The 17,977-nt window shown below is 49.5% G+C and overlaps 5 protein-coding genes across 5 annotated transcripts; 2 read left to right on the top strand and 3 right to left on the bottom strand.

Annotated features, from left to right (window-relative positions):
* Positions 1-69: 69 nt before the first annotated feature.
* BDP81DRAFT_326817 (DUF218 domain-containing protein) lies at positions 70-726 on the bottom strand (the record flags this gene model as incomplete). The annotated part of the gene is made up of 1 exon (XM_060585090.1): positions 70-726. The coding sequence occupies one exon, from the start codon at positions 724-726 to the stop codon at positions 70-72; it is 657 nt and encodes a 218-aa protein (XP_060441815.1).
* Positions 727-1,045: 319 nt separating this feature from the next.
* On the bottom strand, positions 1,046-3,859 carry BDP81DRAFT_380172 (glycosyl hydrolase family 3 N terminal domain-containing protein). The gene is made up of 3 exons (XM_060586836.1): positions 3,404-3,859; positions 1,895-3,352; positions 1,046-1,836 (listed from the first exon to the last, which is right to left on the bottom strand). Exons 1-3 carry the CDS (start codon positions 3,525-3,527, stop codon positions 1,118-1,120), a joined length of 2,301 nt encoding a protein of 766 aa, XP_060441814.1. The 5' UTR covers positions 3,528-3,859; the 3' UTR covers positions 1,046-1,117.
* Positions 3,860-5,541: 1,682 nt separating this feature from the next.
* Positions 5,542-6,233, top strand: BDP81DRAFT_380166 (GDSL-like Lipase/Acylhydrolase; the record flags this gene model as incomplete). Its single annotated transcript, XM_060586835.1, has 1 exon — positions 5,542-6,233. The coding sequence occupies one exon, from the start codon at positions 5,542-5,544 to the stop codon at positions 6,211-6,213; it is 672 nt and encodes a 223-aa protein (XP_060441813.1). The 3' UTR covers positions 6,214-6,233.
* Positions 6,234-9,603: 3,370 nt separating this feature from the next.
* On the top strand, positions 9,604-11,240 carry BDP81DRAFT_326760 (uncharacterized protein; the record flags this gene model as incomplete). The annotated part of the gene is made up of 5 exons (XM_060585086.1): positions 9,604-9,717; positions 9,848-9,968; positions 10,028-10,212; positions 10,276-10,760; positions 10,823-11,240. 5 exons carry the CDS (start codon positions 9,604-9,606, stop codon positions 11,238-11,240), a joined length of 1,323 nt encoding a protein of 440 aa, XP_060441812.1.
* Positions 11,241-12,875: 1,635 nt separating this feature from the next.
* Positions 12,876-17,307, bottom strand: BDP81DRAFT_473894 (uncharacterized protein; the record flags this gene model as incomplete). The annotated part of the gene is made up of 6 exons (XM_060594668.1): positions 12,876-13,008; positions 13,135-16,058; positions 16,117-16,303; positions 16,364-16,633; positions 16,709-16,759; positions 16,816-17,307. The coding sequence occupies 6 exons, from the start codon at positions 17,305-17,307 to the stop codon at positions 12,916-12,918; spliced, it is 4,017 nt and encodes a 1,338-aa protein (XP_060441811.1). The 3' UTR covers positions 12,876-12,915.
* Positions 17,308-17,977: the final 670 nt, after the last annotated feature.

Genomic DNA, 17,977 nt, shown 5'->3' with positions numbered 1-17,977 from the left:
GAAGGAGCTTCTATTCAGACTCGCAATAGAAAGAAATGACAAGATTCTATCGGTAACTTGAGGTATTAATCAAGGCAAATGCCCGTCGTACCCAGCTTCTATAAGCCTTTGGTTTGCCTCCCAAACCTCGGGAGGAATTTCTTGCTCAACTTGATATCCCTTTGCCGGGTACTCTCGGATTCTCATCAAGTCTCCCACCATGATTTCAATAACCAAGTCTCTGGGATTTTCTTTATTCGAATACTGGGCAAACTCCAGTTGAGGGCTTGTTACAGTGAACACTGTTTTGGGGTCTGGCCATTGTTTTCGGAAGGTCGCGAATGTTCTTCTTTCCATGTATGGCTTCTGGACTAGCACGAAACTAGTGGCATCTAGCCCTAGTTCTTTCAAAAGGGCGTGGGTGAACCGAACATTCTCGCCGGTATTGCTGGAATTTGGCTCGACGATAATCTTATTGGCCGGGACCCCCAACTTCTTTGCAATGCCTGCAAACACTTCGGCTTCTGGTTCCGTGAATCGATTCGCCGTGAGCTTCCCTGATCCGCCCGAGTAAATAAGATAATCTCCGTATCCGTCGAGAAAAAGCTGTGCTGCGCGTGTAGCTACGCGTGTGTCGAGACTGCAAAGGCAAAAAATGGCACTAGCAGGACTGACAGCCATATGCATTCGATGATATTCATATACAATCTCCGCATCGAGGTTGATCTGAGATGACTCGGAAGCCATGGTGAGGCGGGATGTGTATAAGAATGCTGTAGGGCAGTTGCAGTGGCTTGTCGTGACTCGTGAGGGAAACAAGAAAAAGACGAGAGGATTGAGAGGTAGAAAAGAAAACAAACGAGTCGACCTTAGTCAGCGCATGGTGACTATTGTCTTTGTCATGTGGCGTGGCATCGATGATATGCACGCGACGAGACATGCATGTGGCTCCTCGACTACGCTTCGTCCTTTCGAGTTATCATTTTGCACTGTACCTGTCAGCATCTAAGGTGTGAATTTGACATATCTACTTTGTCAACGGCAAAATGAGGGGAGAAAGAAATTGGTAATGATGCAGTTTCATAATAAATGTCATTCAATATTTGGCAACTCTCTCCCGAGAACTGACTACTACACGCTACTGAATTTCAATGGTATCTTGCAGAACGAGATCTCTGCTCGATGACCCAGACCATACAGTGTAAGTTCCCCGACGTAAACGCCACTGCTGAGCTTCGACATCCCAGATGCTCAGATCACGTCTTGTGAGTTCAAATGCGACCGACTGCGTCTGCCCACGAGAGAGGAAGACACGGGAGAAGCCTCGAAGCTGTCGAATGGGTGTGTCGTCGCCCGGAACCCCGATGTATAGTTGCGCAACCTCCGCTCCATCCACATCGCCGGTATTAGTGACAGATACTCTTGCGACTGCGACGTTTTCCCACAGTGATGGATGGCCTCCCTGCACAATTAGCACACCAGGGTCGGGATATTCTGATGTATCAGCGTCTGCCGTGAGCGCGACGGACAAATCAGCAAAGCTGAAAGTGGTGTATGAGAGCCCATAGCCAAACTCATAGCGAGGAGTGATGTTGTGTGCATCGAAATAGCGGTAATCGATGTAAAGGCCTTCAGTGAAGTCACTGTCAGGGAAGAAGTCATCTGAGGCACTCGAATTGAGATGGCTCCCATAATCCGACTCCTGACGAGCGACAGTAAAAGGCAGCTTGCCAGAGGGATTGATGTCACCCCACAATACATCCACAAGACTGTGACCGCTCTCCTGGCCAGGCAGTCCGGCAAAAAGAACAGCAGTGACGTTGGGGTGCTCGATCCAAGCATCAACAGTGCGAATGCCTGAGATCCATTAGCTTTTGAAAGGGTCCCATGAAATGTCTTTATTCATTCCACTTACCAGTTGAGTGAATCACGACCACAGTGTTTGAACAGTTTGCGGCTACGTTCTGGACGAGGTTGTCGCTAAATTCGTCTGTGAGGCTTAGGCGATCAAAGCTCTCAGAGGCATAAGCGTTGATGAATACAAGGCAGGCTTCGGAGTTGACGTAGGGCGGGGAGGGGTTCTCAGAGTAGAAGTCCCATCGGAGAATGCCTCGGTTCTTGGAGATTCGCTCCTGGATTGCCTGGAACGGCGATACCACGTATGGAGGAGTACTGCCTCCAGAGCCACCACCGGTGATCAGTGTCCCGTTGAATGTTTCCCAGCCAAAGTTAACTTCGTAACCGCCGCCATAGCGAGTGGGGTTTTGCCAGGGGATGGCATTGACTGTTGCGTCGTAGCCATAGATAGACAGGAACTTGGGGTTCTTAAGCGGAAGCGTATGGTTGATGTTCTTCACCAAGACTGTGCCAGCCGCTCCGATTTGGCGGATCAAAGAAGCATGGTCGTCTTGAACATCGACGGGGTAAGCCTTTTGAAGATTGGAGTGCACAGCCGGAGCAGGGAAAGCGTGCTCTTGGTGAAGGAAGTGATAGCCAGCGAGAATTCTTGTGGCCATGTCGGAGAGTCGATCCTCTGTTACAGAACCATTCTTGACAGCCTCGATCAGCTTGTCTCCCCAGAAACCGTCATCCGGCATCACAAGATCCAAGCCAGCGTTGGCTGAGGCAACACCGCCCATCTGGCCTTCCCAATCGCTAACAACAAAACCCTCGAAGCCAAGCTCAGTCTTCAAGATACCATTTAAGAGTTTGGAGTTTTGGCAGCCGTAAGAGTGATTGGATCTTTGGTATGAGCACATAACGGAGGCGGCACCCTCCTTGAGAGAGTTCATGAAGGGCCAGACGTAAAGTTCATGAAGTGCTCGGTCGTCCACGTTCGAACTGATTGCCTCGCCCAGGTCGGATACTCGACGGCGATACTCTTGCTCGTTCAAAAGCCAATGTTTGGCAGTGGCGATGACACCGGCATTCTGGATACCACGGGTAATCGCGCCCATGCCAACACCTGCAAGGTATGGGTCGCTCGACAAACCCTCCCAGTTGCGACCACCACGAGCAACCCTTCCAAGAGGTCCAGCGGCCGGACCGAGAGCGACGTTGATACCCTTCCCGTAGTACTCGTCACCTAGCGCCTTACCATACTTGTACAGGAGGGTTTTGTCGAAGGTAGCGGCAACATGGATTCCAGTTGGGAAGGCAGAAATAAATTCTTGACCGCGAATTCCGTCGGGTGCATCAGCAAAGCACAGTGCTGGGATTCCGAGCCGAGGAACCTCGCCGGAGTTCCCTACACATGTGCCAGTCCACCCTCGAGTGATGTTTGCCTTCTCTTCGACGGTGAGCTGGGAGACCAAGGCCCTTGCGTGACGATAGGCGGCGGCCCAGCCAGCGTTGCTGGAGCCATTGCCGATAGCTGCTTCATGTTAGATGGTTTGGACTCAACCAATGAAGCTCGAAAACCTACGGGATGGGTACACCGGTGGACTTCTTCCGTAGTATGGCACTTCAGATAGCGCAGTGCTGTTTGACTGTGCCGCAGCTGAAGAGCTGGCAAGGGCAACAGCGAGAGAAAACCCTGTAATCTTCATTTTCTCGTTGACCACGAAGCTGATCTGCAACGTTGAGATATCGACAGGCAACACAAGAGACTGCTGAAGTGCCACGAGAAATCGGGAATGCAGTCGCTGGAAAGGAGTTTAATATAGCGAGTGTGAATCAAGCAGACACCGAGTTGAGATATTGGACTTAGGTACGCTGGTTGAGTGAATATCATGCAAATTGCGCCGGAAACGTCATCGTCGGTGAGGCAGAGCCCGAGATGGGCAACGGTCAATCGGTCCTATTCTCAAGATGCGATGGGCACCCGCAGAGTGTGGATTCCTGACTCGACTTTACCCGGAAAGTAACAGCGGTCATCATCAGCCAACTTTGTGTGTATGATCGTGCTGGTGTAGGTAATGAGAAATGAGCCAACACGGCGGCAAGCCAATGGTCAACTCGGAAGACCACCGGCAGGGTCACCAGACGAAAAAGCCGGGAATTCCCCGGGGAAATATTTCCACTTCTCCACCGAAATGCCCTCAACCCCTGGACTTCAAGCTTGGTTTGCGTAGTAATAGCGGGCAGTCCCCGATGCAGAGAGCGCGGGGTAGACCGGAGCAGCAGCGCATACGATAGTCCAAGCCGAAATGGCGCAACTTTTCCCACCTTGACATCTTGCGGTCAATGATAGTGGCACACGTCCTCCACCGTGGCAGTGTTGCACTGAGTAGCGAGTAAGAATATTGCCGTGAACCGTACCCGTGGACTGAGCCTGTGACGCGCTTTCGGGATTTGGCCGTGGGTGTAAGTCCCTGCTAGCGCTTAGAGAACACCGTTCGGCTCACTACGCGGCATCGGACCCTGACCGCAAGTTGCGCTGCCTTTGCCGCTTCGGATTCAAATTGCTGTCTGCGGTATCGGCATATTCCGACATACCATTGGCATCGTCTCGTTGAAGTAATTGGCTCTGAGATTTCCAGGCTTATCTCAAAATGACAGTGTTTGATAGCAAGTGGAAGATGCTACAATAGTGAGGATGTTTGGAATGCAAACTCGTGGGAATCCTCTTTTTTCCTTTGCATCCTGGAGACACAGAGACACAGACGTCAAAATAGTTGAGGATACTGTACTGTAAAGCCTTCAAATTGACTGGACTCTCCAAGTTTATGGGAGTTTTCTCAAGCTAAGAGAAGTCCTACCTGTAAGTGCTGATGATACTTAGATCCACACATCGCAAAAATCTAACATTGCCGCTAAACGGCCGGACCTACTTAAATCTTAGTCAATCCAGCAAACCAACCTAGAGCTAATACGAATGCCAAGGCTGCCATCTGATATTCATCTCAATCTTTTACCGACTACGATTGCACAGACAAAATATCCTAGAAGAATTTGGACCTTGTAGCCAATCGTGTCCTCACCCGGACGCTAAAAGCTTGTTTGAGGCTTGCTTCACATCGGAATGGCTTCATCCCTGCTGCAACGTTCATTCCCTTGAACATGCGAAAGCATTTTGCACATGATGACTCTGCCTTTGCTGCCTAAAACAGAGTCAAGACAAGTGTCATCATCCTCCATTCGAATGTGCAATAGCCATTTTGGGCAATTGGCCACCTTATCGCCGAGGCATCACGCTGTTGATCTCGAAGATTTGTAAACCGAGTATTTCATCAGAGTGCTAGAATCGCATTTAATATCAACAACGAGGAGAATTAGGTCGATTGTCATAGAGACAGCCAATCGTAATAGAAGTAAGTATGCAAACAAAAAGTCTGTGTTGCAAGCCAGCCGGGAGTGAAACGGCTTCCGGTTCCGTGCGAGTATCAGACATCAGCGGAAATACCCTTGGGTCCATGAGCGTCCGAACCCCAAGTTTCCACCCAGGGAACTTTCAGGTATAATAGGCGTGGCCCTGGCCTCGAAACTCAAAAGCAATGTTTTATCAATTCGGATCTCATTTGCTTGATATTTTCAACTCAACGTCTTGCTTCGCCTAGTCAATACAATTGGAGTCTGGAGATGCGCCCCCCTTTCCTTATGACCATTTGCGTTGCCGGCGCGATGGCGGCTCCAAACATTCCACGACAAGAGCCAGGGCCGACCGTGCCACTGCGGATAATGGCGCTGGGTGCCTCCGTGACATTCGGCACTGGATCTTCAACTGGAAATAGTTATCGAAAAGACCTGCAGGACTTACTCGTCTCTAAAGGCATGAATGCCACCTACGTCGGCACAAGGGCTAATGGCAACTTCCCCGACAATGCCGTCGAGGCAACGGGTGGCTTCAAAATCGACCAGATCGCTGCCTCGGCCGACAAGGCCGTTCCTATGCTCAAACCAAACCTCGTATTAGTCGACGCTGGCACGAACAATTGCAACAAGGGTGGAGAGGTACCGGACGCAGGAGCCAATGTCACAGCCTTGATCAACAAGATTTACCAGCAGAGTCCCGGAGCTACTATAATTCTTACTTCAATTCTTGCCAACAAAGTCCCGGAACAAGACGCATGCCGAGTCAAAATAAACGACCAGTACGCAACCTTAGCAACACAGCTCCAGCAATCCGGCGCCAAGTTTGCGATGGTTGATATGCGCAGCGCAGATGCCCCAACTCTCGATGATCTTGCTGACACGAGACATCCAAATGATGGAGGATATGTTAAAATGGCAAATGTCTGGCTCAAGGGAATCCAGGAAGTCATGTCCAAGGGGTTCATCACTCTACCATCTTAAACGATGAAGCGAGGGAGGAGATTAATCAGATATTGAATGACTAATGTAATGCAATCATCAATTTCTGTCACAAGCAGAGCCAGCCAAGTGACTAACGTTATTGAAACATGCACCTACATTATTGAATTACAAGTGACGATGGTTACTTGAATGATAATGAACCAATATTCTTCAGCTTTCCGGAGGGCGAACATGATCAACAGCTCCATGGCTCCAGATAAGCCCTCATAGGCCCTTAAACCTTTCCCAAGGTAAGTCAAACCCCCCACTTCCTGGCACCCCCCTGTTTCTGGCACCACAAAAACGATGGGATCACAACCCGACCTCCTCATTACTATTAACTATTGATCCTCAACCACACCCACTACAATACAGCTGCCAGCCTCACTAGGGCATTCAGAGTCGCTGGATTCAGCCGTGATAACCTCCTTTTCACCCGCTTCGATTTGAGCCCGATGGATATCCCTGATGTTCGCGAACTTCGTGTTGGGATCGATTTGAACAGTCTTCCTCTTCCTCACTGCAGCGTTGGTAAATTGAGCCCTCAGGTGAGCTAGTTGCTGCTGGGCAGCTGCCAGTTGCCAGGCCTGCTCTGTGAAGCCTTTTTTCACCTTCCTGAATAGCAGCCGTTGAGTGCTGGTATCATTGTCGAGTTGGGTGTATAAGTGCAGTTGACCGCTGAGCTCTGCCAGCTTCCTGGGTGTCGACCAGACCACTGCAGAGGAGGCAGAATCCCATGGCTTAACAGGGGTAGTTTGTTGACCATTATGGCATCGCTTTCTGCCCTGACTAGTTGGTTTGGGTGTGGTGGGCTTAGCAGGAGGCTCAGGTAGTACCATAGGGTTCATCAGGGGCTTAACCATCGCCACAGGGTGTAGACCAGTCCACTTCCAACCACTTCTGATGTTCGAGACTGATAGACCAGCAAGTCGAGCCTTCTGGTAACAGTCCAGGAAGTTCCTTTTACCTATAATGGTAGAGTCGTTCCATTGAGACAAGTAACCGAGCTCCTTCCGATAGGCTGACTTAACAGGGCTGAAGACAGACTGGTCAAGAGGCTGGAGGACATGAGAGGAGTGTGGTGGTAAGAACAGTAAATGGATATTGTTAATATAGCAATTCCACATGAAGTCTGTCGTCGTATGACTCCCATGCCCATCCACAATCAGCAGTCGAGCCTCCCCCTCAGCCTCAGGCATAGTCTGTGGGATGAACACCTTCTCTAACCATTCAATGGCAGTTAAGTCTGTAGTCCAGCCATTATCTGTTGCTGTGAACTCCCACCCATCGTATGGAACGAGATGTAATGGAAACCACTGCTGTTGGACTGTCTTCCCCTTGAAAATGATAAGAGGACGAAGTGCCCTACCCAAGGCTGAGATACACTCAATGATAGAGAACCATGCCCTCGACCCAGGTTGTTTCTTGCGAACAGACGTCGTCTCAGCCATACCCAGCACTAACCCATTAGCTCCCTGACCCTCGAGGATGCCAGTCTCATCCATATTATATCTGTTGGCTGGTTTGATGTCCTTGATCTCAGGGATAGCGAGGAACTTAAACCAGTTCCTAATGACCTCAGTAGATGCCCCATTAACGCGTCTAGAATCGATAGAACGACTTCTCTGAACCTTAATGATAGGGTTCCTTCTCACAAAGGCATAGATCCAGCCTTTTCCCAGTGGTTTGGTATCCCCAGCAGCAGCCAGAACTCGCTCTGCGAATTCCTTCACCTGTTGGTGCGTTGGTGCGAGGCCCAGCGAAGCCTGAATGCGAACCCATTGTGCCAGCTTACTCTCCTGGTCAGGAGACAGCCTCTGCCAGTCAGCAAAAGCCACTTTCCTAGTCTGACCACCTTGGAGACGTAGTTGGAGGGTTGATCGTGGTATCCCATACTCCAATGAGGCTCTCTTTTGACTCTTGCCGTTTGAGATGTCCTCGAGAGCCTGACGAAGCTGATCTTCGGTATATTGAGGCATTAGATATAGAAGAAGGTATGTGCAAAAGATGAGCCCATTTGGACGCGAATTGAAAATGTTGTGATAAAAGGAGGTTGGGGGTGGGCATTGGGTTGTGGTGGATTTTCGCGTTTTTGTGGGTGCCAGAAACAGGGGGGTGCCAGGAAGTGGGGGGTTTGACTTAATGAGATAGCTAGCAGCAATGACTAGAATGGCAAGAACCAACAGCAACGATAGTTGCACCATATTCGGACTATTAGTCTCTGCTTCTAACAGAAAGACTGAAGAAACGCAAGATTTGGGGCACTATGTTTTCTAGCGCAGGGAGCTTCCCAATAACCGCTCCATAACATGTATAAGCACTTTGGTAGGGTAGGGGTAGAAGAAAAGCTAGGTTTTGGAACCGAATTCATAGGTTCGCAGTCTTGAAAATATATGACCAATCGATATTTAGCCAATACCCGTCTCATCCCTTCGACCCTAAGCGCAAACGGTATTGTCCTTCGTAGCATGTTTCCATCACATCTTAACCCGGCCAGATTCTTCCGCCATCCTGCCTCTCATTTGCCCGCAGCCCAAGTGACAGACTCAACGGGGCTATCTGTTTTTTTTCAGGGAGAGCAGGGATCGCAACCAAGTTCCCCAGGAGCTGTTGATCAGCTTGTCAGAAATCTACTCCCAGGGCGAGTGTCGAGTAGGATACATCATACAACACGGAAGATGAGGTGCTGGACACAAGCGCCATGGTAAGTAGACAGACGAGGCCATCGGCGTAATTATTCTCCCGCGCTCGATAAATTGCTCCGCAAAGTGGGTAGGTTAGCAGGACAACGGTCGATGCCAATTTATCATCACCAAGCTGAATGCGGGAAGGGTAATGCATCTATCCAGACTTTCAACACAACCTTGACAATCTGTCTGAATCAAGGGGTTTTCTGCCAACTTACGTAAGGTAGGTGTAGCCACCACGGTCCCAACTGACTTTCACCTTAACGTGGATATGGACTGTGGTAGAGCGCGCAAGCGACGCGTTTGGCGCAATTGCCGTACATTGCCTCGACACTGGCAACGTGTTTGACGCGATGTCCTCTGTCAGACAGCATGGCCAACCCCTTTTCTTATCCTGATGGATGTGCTACATCACACGGAAATGGCTGTGGCCACGCGAGCTGGTGTCTTACGGCGCAAATTTAGTGCTCAATAGTGCAGAGATGCTTAGACACTAGCAGCCGGCACGGCGTTTCAGAGGGACGCCATACACCATAATCCCTTCTTAGTGCATCCTCCCAATTTTCATTCACTGTTTATGTACAGAAAAATGCCCTCTTCACTTGGGTAGGCACGTTGTGCCTCCATCCTCCTCCATCTGCGTTTACCTTTCAGATCCACGTTTCGCAAGGTTTTCCATTCCATGTGGAATGAATTCGCGAACATGAGGCGAACGAAGCATTGCCTTTTCGTGCTCTTGCTTTCGCCCTGTCTCACGTCCGTATGGGGCGCGGAAACTACTTTAACCAGCCTTGTATCACAGATTCCATCATGCGTAGTGAGTAACTCCAACTTGATCTCCTGGTCTATTTCTACCTTAATTTTCGGGGCCTGAATTAGAGTCGAGGTGTAATAACTGACAAACTCTCTCATCTTCGCAGCTCCCTTGTCTTCTTACTGGTCTCCAGCATGGGGGCTGTAAGTTGAATTCTGTTTCTACTATCGCCAACTGTCTCTGTACAGACATTGAACTTCAAGCAGACTTGTCGTCGTGTGTTCGTCCCAAGTGTTCATTCGAGGACCAAAAGCGTAAGGATATGTGTAACGCCATTCTAATGTGGGCACAAAGATGATTGATGTTGTTATAGGTGCTGCTCAAGTTGAGACAGACCTTTGTGTCACTTTCCCAAAGCCATCAAGAAGAGAAGAAGCAAGGGCAGTGGCAATAGCCCTATCCATAATCGCCTTCACTGTTGTCGGACTTCGATGCGTTTCGCGGTACTTGGTCGACCATCGGCTTTGGTGGGATGACTGGATGATCATTGCGGCCACGGTATGTACGGACAGTGACGATTGAGCAGGCTGTGAGGATAGAAGATTAACAAAATAATGCTAGATCCTTCTCGCTGCGATAACAGGCATTCAGATATCGGGAACCAGCCTAGGGTTCGGCTTGCACTACTGGCATGTCGAACCTTGGGCAAGCACAAGGCTCATACAGATGTTCTACATCGGCGAACAACTTTATATCTTGGCCCAGATCCTAGCAAAGGTCTCACTGCTCCTCTTTTTCTCGCGAATATTTTTCTCTTCTCGATGGTTCTACCTCACGACCCAACTCTTCATATTATTTTTGATTCTGCACGCGGCAATATTTCTCTTCCTCGTCATCTTCGAATGTACACCCATCACATCGACCTGGGATCTTGATGATCCATCTCGAAAGTGCATGAATATTGCAGCAATTGGTTACTCCGGTGCAGTGTTCAGCGTCATTGAAGACATTGCTATTCTTGCCCTCCCAATTCCCGAGCTTCTTCGACTGCAGCTTAGTACCAAGAAGAAACTCTGGCTCAGTTTGATATTTGGGTTAGGGTCATTGTACGTAACCAGCTCCCAGGACTTGTGGAAAGAATTGACTAACCATTCCATTGGTACCTCAGTGGATGCGTTACTAGCATGGTCCGATTGAAATATCTGGTCCATCTTTCGGTCACATCTGATGTTACCTGGGACAACGTAGATGTTATCAATTGGTCTCTCGTTGAAGTCTCGTGTGCAATTCTGTGTGCAAGCCTTCCTGCGCTTCGGCCACTATTGCGGTTTTTGGCTAGTAAAAAGCCAAAGAAAACGACGGACGCAACACCTTTCGACGAATACCAACCGACTTGTAGGATGGATAAGTTCAGTAAAACTTCAGACGATCCATCAACGGAACTTTCACTATCGCCAGTCGATACCGGGCTCGACGACATAGCTAGGGAGTTCCAGATGTGGAAGAGGGGAAGTTCCTCAAAAGATAGCATACACTCTGTGACGACCAATAGGTCGAGGAATCCTACTTCAAAGACTGGAGCATAGGCAAACACATTTATTATATTTTTCCAGTTCGAAAGACTTCCTTCTTGTTATAGTGAAGAATCGTGTGATCATTGAATAATGAATGAACATGCTCAGTTTGATGCAGATGTACTGTTGTGTTGTTGTTGTTGTTGTGTTTAACGCCGTGGCGGCGAAGGCGCTGCCGCCCTTGCGGCCGACCTCCCAAGGGGTATATGGCGTGGAGGGCCGTAGGCTCGAGCCATGTACTTTATAGTACACGCCTCTTCCTAACGTCCTCCAAATCTTGCCCGTAGGTTACTATCTATTCTATCCGTCCTTAGTTCCCGCTGGTTCCCTAGCTCCGTTATTACCGTCTATCCCTCTAGGAGAAATTTGTTAATTAGGCCTAGGTTAAGACCTAGTCCTTAGTACCGTAGGTAGATCTTTTAAAAGAAGTTTATTTGTTGGTATCACAGGCGTGATACATTTCCTCATGAGGGTGTATCTTCGGCAACAATCACGGACATCGACGTGATAATTGCTGTTGTTGTTCTTCTTCCTATTTACAATGTGGGCAGGGGCCGATCGAAGTAGGTGGGGACGGCCTGGGTGGTTGCCCCACCTTAACCGGCCGTGATGACTAAGCAGGTTGTCCCACTTCGCCCAGGGCAGGCGCCAGCCAGCCCACGATACCTGCCCATTGCTCCTTATCAGCCTTGCCGTTCCGACATTGTTATATAGAGAAAGGCCTAGAAGCTAATAGGATTAGTAATTAACCCTTTATAGTACCGTTTAAGAGATCCTATAGTGTTACGACCCAACATGCATGACCAAGAACAAGGCCTGCCCCGCAGGCTCGCGGCGGCTACAGCGCACCATATCCCATCGAGTGCTGAATGGCAACAGTACATCCAGTGAGGGGTAATAGCCACTCAGAGACCAGCCAAGCCTTTTTCCAACCAATCAAAAGGCCTAGTTTTCTAGTACCTCTTCCGTCTATATATTCTGGTTATGAAATAGGTACCAGCAATCTTCTGAGTTACAAATCGCAACCCCACACTGCTCACACCCTGACCTCGTCTTCTTCCTATGGGATCGTGAGTTTCCTGAGACTTCGCTAAGCGCCTTCTTTGGCCGATTACACGCAACGCAGGCGGAGGCGCTCTTCCGCGAGACCCTTATATGCTGTTGCCACGGAACAGAGTTATTTCTCGTATTGTCGGCTTCCGCTCGGGTACGTTGAAGGGGTTGAATACGCTGCCCCTTTCGAGGGATGGGGGCTCATATGGGCGTACGACCGCATTATCGCATCTCTCGGGTGTACAGTCAGCAGTACAGGCAGCGGCTAGGTCTTCGGGAAGTACGGCGACGTTGATACACGACCGTACCGACCCCTCGGAATCGCTAGAAGTCATCGCGACGTTTCATCACATAGGAAAATGTCGGTCTTGGTGGTGAAAATAGGGAGGAACCCATAGGGGTAAATGACGTACCGTCATGTATCGCTGTTGTGAGGGGGAAAAGTGGGTAATAATTGGGGGGGGGATGTACTGTTGCCATTCAGCACTCGATGGGATAAGCTGCATGTTCAAAGACTAAATGCTCTCTATGGAGGCTAACAGCTTGGAAAAGATCTATTTTCGGCTGACTATAGTAAATAATGCTATATATCCACCAGCCGCTAAACCTACTAGATGTGCAACTTGGGAAGCTTCTAGCCTCGTCCGTCTTCTTGGTATGCGGATGCGAGTACTTGTTGTGACGTGAGTCGATCGGGATGCCCTTCGTCCAGTATGCTTGCTTCTACCTCTACTACGTGTTCTAGTAGCTTGATCGCCTCTTCTACTCGTCCGTCTGCTTGATATGCCCGTGCGAGTTCGTGTTGTGACGTGAGTCGATCAGGATGCCCTTCGTCCAGTATGCTTGCTTCTACCTCTACTACGTGTTCTAGTAGCTTGATCGCCTCTTCTACTCGTCCGTCTGCTTGATATGCGGATGCGAGTACTTGTTGTGACGCGAGTCGATCGGGATGCCCTTCGTCTAGTGTGCTCTGTCGTACTTCTACTACGTGTTCTAGTAGCTTGATCGCCTCTTCTACTCGTCCGTCTGCTTGATATGCCCGTGCGAGTTCGTGTTGTGACGTGAGTCGATGGGGATGCCCTTCGTCTAGTGTGCTCTGTTGTACTTCTACTACGTGTTCTAGTAGCTTGATCGCCTCTTCTACTCGTCCGTCTGCTTGATATGCGGATGCGAGTACTTGTTGTGACGTGAGTCGATCGGGATGCCCTTCGTCCAGTATGCTTGCTTCTACCTCTACTACGTGTTCTAGTAGCTTGATTGCCTCTTCTACTCGTCCGTCTGCTTGATATGCGGATGCGAGTACTTGTTGTGACGCGAGTCGATGGGGATGCCCTTCGTCTAGTGTGCTCTGTTGTACTTCTACTACGTGCTCTAGTAGCTTGATCGCCTCTTCTACTCGTCCGTCTGCTTGATATGCCCGTGCGAGTTCGTGTTGTGACGTGAGTCGATGGGGATGCCCTTTGTCCAGTGTGCTCTGTCGTACTTCTACTACGTGTTCTAGTAGCTTGATCGCCTCTTCTACTCGTCCGTCTGCTTGATATGCCCGTGCGAGTTCGTGTTGTGACGTGAGTCGATGGGGATGCCCTTCGTCTAGTGTGCTCTGTTGTACTTCTACTACGTGTTCTAGTAGCTTGATCGCCTCTTCTACTCGTCCGTCTGCTTGATATGCGGATGCGAGTACTTGTTGTGACGCGAGTCGATCGGGATGCCCTTTGTCTAGTGTGCTCTGTCGTACTTCTACTACGTGTTCTAGTAGCTTGATCGCCTCTTCTACTCGTCCGTCTGCTTGATATGCCCGTGCGAGTTCGTGTTGTGACGTGAGTCGATGGGGATGCCCTTTGTCCAGTGTGCTCTGTCGTACTTCTACTACGTGTTCTAGTAGCTTGATCGCCTCTTCTACTCGTCCGTCTGCTTGATATGCGGATGCGAGTACTTGTTGTGACGTGAGTCGATCGGGATGCCCTTCGTCCAGTATGCTTGCTTCTACCTCTACTACGTGTTCTAGTAGCTTGATCGCCTCTTCTACTCGTCCGTCTGCTTGATATGCGGATGCGAGTACTTGTTGTGACGCGAGTCGATGGGGATGCCCTTCGTCTAGTGTGCTCTGTTGTACTTCTACTACGTGTTCTAGTAGCTTGATCGCCTCTTCTACTCGTCCGTCTGCTTGATATGCGGATGCGAGTACTTGTTGTGACGCGAGTCGATCGGGATGCCCTTCGTCTAGTGTGCTCTGTCGTACTTCTACTACGTGTTCTAGTAGCTTGATCGCCTCTTCTACTCGTCCGTCTGCTTGATATGCGGATGCGAGTACTTGTTGTGACGTGAGTCGATGGGGATGCCCTTTGTCCAGTGTGCTCTGTCGTACTTCTACTACGTGTTCTAGTAGCTTGATCGCCTCTTCTACTCGTCCGTCTGCTTGATATGCGGATGCGAGTACTTGTTGTGACGTGAGTCGATGGGGATGCCCTTCGTCCAGTGTGCACTCTTGTACCTCCACTGCCTGTTTCAGTAACTTCACAGCCTCTTTGGTTCGTCCGTCTTCTAGCAGACACCACCCAACTCGTGAATAAAGACGCAGCTTCTTATTCATTTCAACTTCTGTACTTTCATTCAAAACCTTCAGCGCATGAGGCATATACTCCCTCCAACGAGCACGGTCCCCATAGCTATATGTTGGGAATATCTCTTTGATACGCTCCACTGCATCCTCCTTAATTTGTGCGTCGATGGATCGCTTAGTCACCCAGATGCGTGTCGCCAGGTGCACAAGACTATGCATATCGAATGTTTCGGTTTCATCTCGCTCCACGAGAAATGCGTATGAACCCAATATACCAATAGCGTTATCCAATTTGTCTTCGGAGCCAGAGCGAGGCAAAATTGACCGTGGTATTGACTTGGGCTCGATCCGTGAAATGAAGTACAGCAGGTTAGCGGCATAGCTGTCGATTTGCTGAATCTGTTCGAAAGAAACCAACCATGTAGTTGCGATCGCATTGGGCGAGTTTGGATACCGGGTGCTATCGCGAAATTCCCGACTCATTGTACTTATCAGGGTTTGCTCTGTGCCCTGTAGTAGTTGAATATACCTTGCAATTGGCACGCTCTCGTTCCAATTTAGATACGCTGAGGCTTGGGTGATTGCTAGAGGTAGGAAGGTGAGGAAATCCAATAATTTCGCTACGGAGTCGTGATCCTGTAGGTGTTGTTTCCGAAGAATAGACTTCCTAAATAAAGCCTCGGCTTCGCCTTGGTCCATTGCACGGAGTTTAATCAGCGCATTTTTCGCTACCGCTAACGCTAGTTCTCTTGAGCGCGTAGTAAATAGCGTAATACCATTTTCGCTTCTCGGTAGGTGATGAATCAACCCATCTTGGTCGCCTGCTGATCCGTACAAGAGTTCCATGTCATCGGCATTATCAATGATCAGGAGCCAACGGCCAGCCTCCTTGGAGTTTAGGAACTGTCGAACAGTTGTCTTAATGTCTTCGCCTTTAGTATTCGGACGAAGGCCAAGCTCTTTCGCTATGTCGGTGTAAACTTGCTCAAAGCTTGCGACGCTGAGAGCTGGGATCCAGAAAACGGAGTATGTCGGCTTATTCTCCTTAACCCAGTAGGCAAAGTTCAAGGCTAGTTGTGTTTTTCCTAAACCACCCATGCCTACTAGGGCAACTGTCTGGTGCGTGTCGTCAAAGAGCATTCGTTGGACATCGGATAACTCAGTCCGCTCTACATAATGTTTATTTTTCGCAAAGGGGATGACGTAGTGTACTGCATCTAAAAAGGCGTCAATAATACGGTCTCTATTATGGCCATAGCGCAGATAAATACTAACGAACCGGTTTTCTATCAATTGGCGCTATCATTGCGGAGACTCCCTGTCGCAGAACACCCACAATCGCGCGATATCGTTCGTCGGTTTTACTGCTGCACCTAGCCATCTCCATGTGGTTCGCATTGATGCTTTCGACTGTCTCGAGTGATTGAGGCAAATCGAGCTTAGAGGAGAAGTTATCCACTACCTAGAAACCCGTAAGTTAGCTTAGCTGAATTGGAAGTGTTTAGTGAATGATGTTTCTTACCTTGTTGTGCAAACCTTTCATGCCCGTGATCCCTCGCGCCTCCTGAAAAGAGTGTACTTTGATGTTGTGAGAATGCACAATCGTCTTGAACTCCTCATGGATGTTGTCAAGGACTTCACTGTTTACCTCCAGCATCTCAATGATTTTCTTATTTGAGTCTTGCAGGGCCAAGCGAGCTAGGTTCGAAGCGATCTGACCCCATTCCGAGTAGGAGGAGCCACGATGCGGTGTGCCCAGGAAGATGATCAGTTTCGCCCGAGCTTGACAGCCCTGGGAACGATGCAGCATCTGTAGCGACTCTTTAGTCTAGTCTTTAGTCTTCATCGTCCGTGAAATCGTACTGACATCTTTGACGATAATACCACCGAGGCTATGCACGATAAACACGATTGGATCCTAAGGTTATTATTAGAACATTGCTCTTCTTCGCTGCGGAGCGGAAAGGTTAGTACATTATTATTAATCTCCCGTTCGAGCTTTGCTTTGAGGTCGCGACCATGCTGAGACACGCTGTTCTGGTTGTTCGCCTGGAACACGCCACCAATAACATCGGCATCATATCCATATGTCCAGATCCTCGCCTCAGGTATATCGTCCGTAAGAAAGTCGTCCGGCCAGAATACACTCGGTGGAGATGAGACATCTTGAGCTTGGCTTGGGCTAGGGTCGGGAGTCAACCGTTTCGATTTGAAGAAGGACCTGAGGCCAGTACGCTTCTTTATTGTTGGACCGTGGTCATCGTTCGTATTGACAATTTTACCACTCTCCCACGTATGTCTGGGGTGACCCCGAAGTCCATGGACAAGTATGATGCTGCCTTGTGTCAGCTGAGGTTCGGCGTCAGGCCAGGCGAACGTGGCGAACTTGACGCGGTATGACCCCTCCTCCCTTGTACCACTCTTCCCTTGAAGCTGTGTAAAGCCGATGCGATGAACTTGTGTCATTGTTCCCTGTGACGCTAGTTGAGTCAAACTTAAGGTTTCGTCTGTTGCAGCCGTAGTCTGGTTTATCGTAGTCTGAACGTTGTTGCGGGGTTGCGGGGATGCTGACGGATAAAATCGCGCACAGACGGTGGCTAGTCCCGATCATGTTTATTTGTATAATGTCACGTGGCGGTGGAGCTGAGACTATGCAAATCAGGCGCTATCGTGGCCACAGAATGTTCTAGAACAATAGGCTGCTAGACTGGCCAACGTAATCCTGAATAAACTGTTCCTCTATTATCAACCACTTTCGGCATCGTTCCATAGCTGTGATTCCGAAAGCGCAGGTTTCAATCACCATACTATAGCGCCCAACCTCGCAGTCTCCCAGCACATACTCATACACGACATGATCCTTAGTAGGTCTCTCACTAACGCCCAGATGGCCCGCATCGCTGGCTGCAGTACCCGCTTCATCCGACACATCAAGGCCAACCTTCGGTGCTTTGGGACGACCAAGGCGCCTCCGAACGCGGTCGGCCGGCCCCAAAGCCTAAAACCGCCTATGCTCGAGGCACTACTTGCGCAACTAATCGAACAGCCGTACCTATACCAGCACGAAATGGTCACATTTCTGTAGAACAAGTTCGAGGTCCTCGTTACGACGCACAGCATTAGTCAGGCTTTAGCG

The sequence above is a fragment of the Colletotrichum phormii genome (assembly GCF_030913505.1).
Source record: "Colletotrichum phormii strain CBS 102054 chromosome Unknown BDP81scaffold_18, whole genome shotgun sequence".
NCBI classification, from domain to species: Eukaryota; Fungi; Ascomycota; class Sordariomycetes; order Glomerellales; family Glomerellaceae; genus Colletotrichum; species Colletotrichum phormii.
This window is presented reverse-complemented; position numbering and strand designations above follow the sequence as displayed.

Bases quoted from the DNA above. Each gene is read 5' to 3' on its own strand.
- BDP81DRAFT_380172 (XM_060586836.1), bottom strand. From the start codon at position 3,527: ATGAAGATTACAGGGTTTTCTCTCGCTGTTGCCCTTGCCAGCTCTTCA. The intron at 3,353-3,403 runs GTAGGTTTTCGA...AACATGAAGCAG, and splicing joins TCCACCGGTGTACCCATCCC to CTATCGGCAATGGCTCCAGC. The intron at 1,837-1,894 runs GTAAGTGGAATG...AATGGATCTCAG, and splicing joins GGTCGTGATTCACTCAACTG to GCATTCGCACTGTTGATGCT.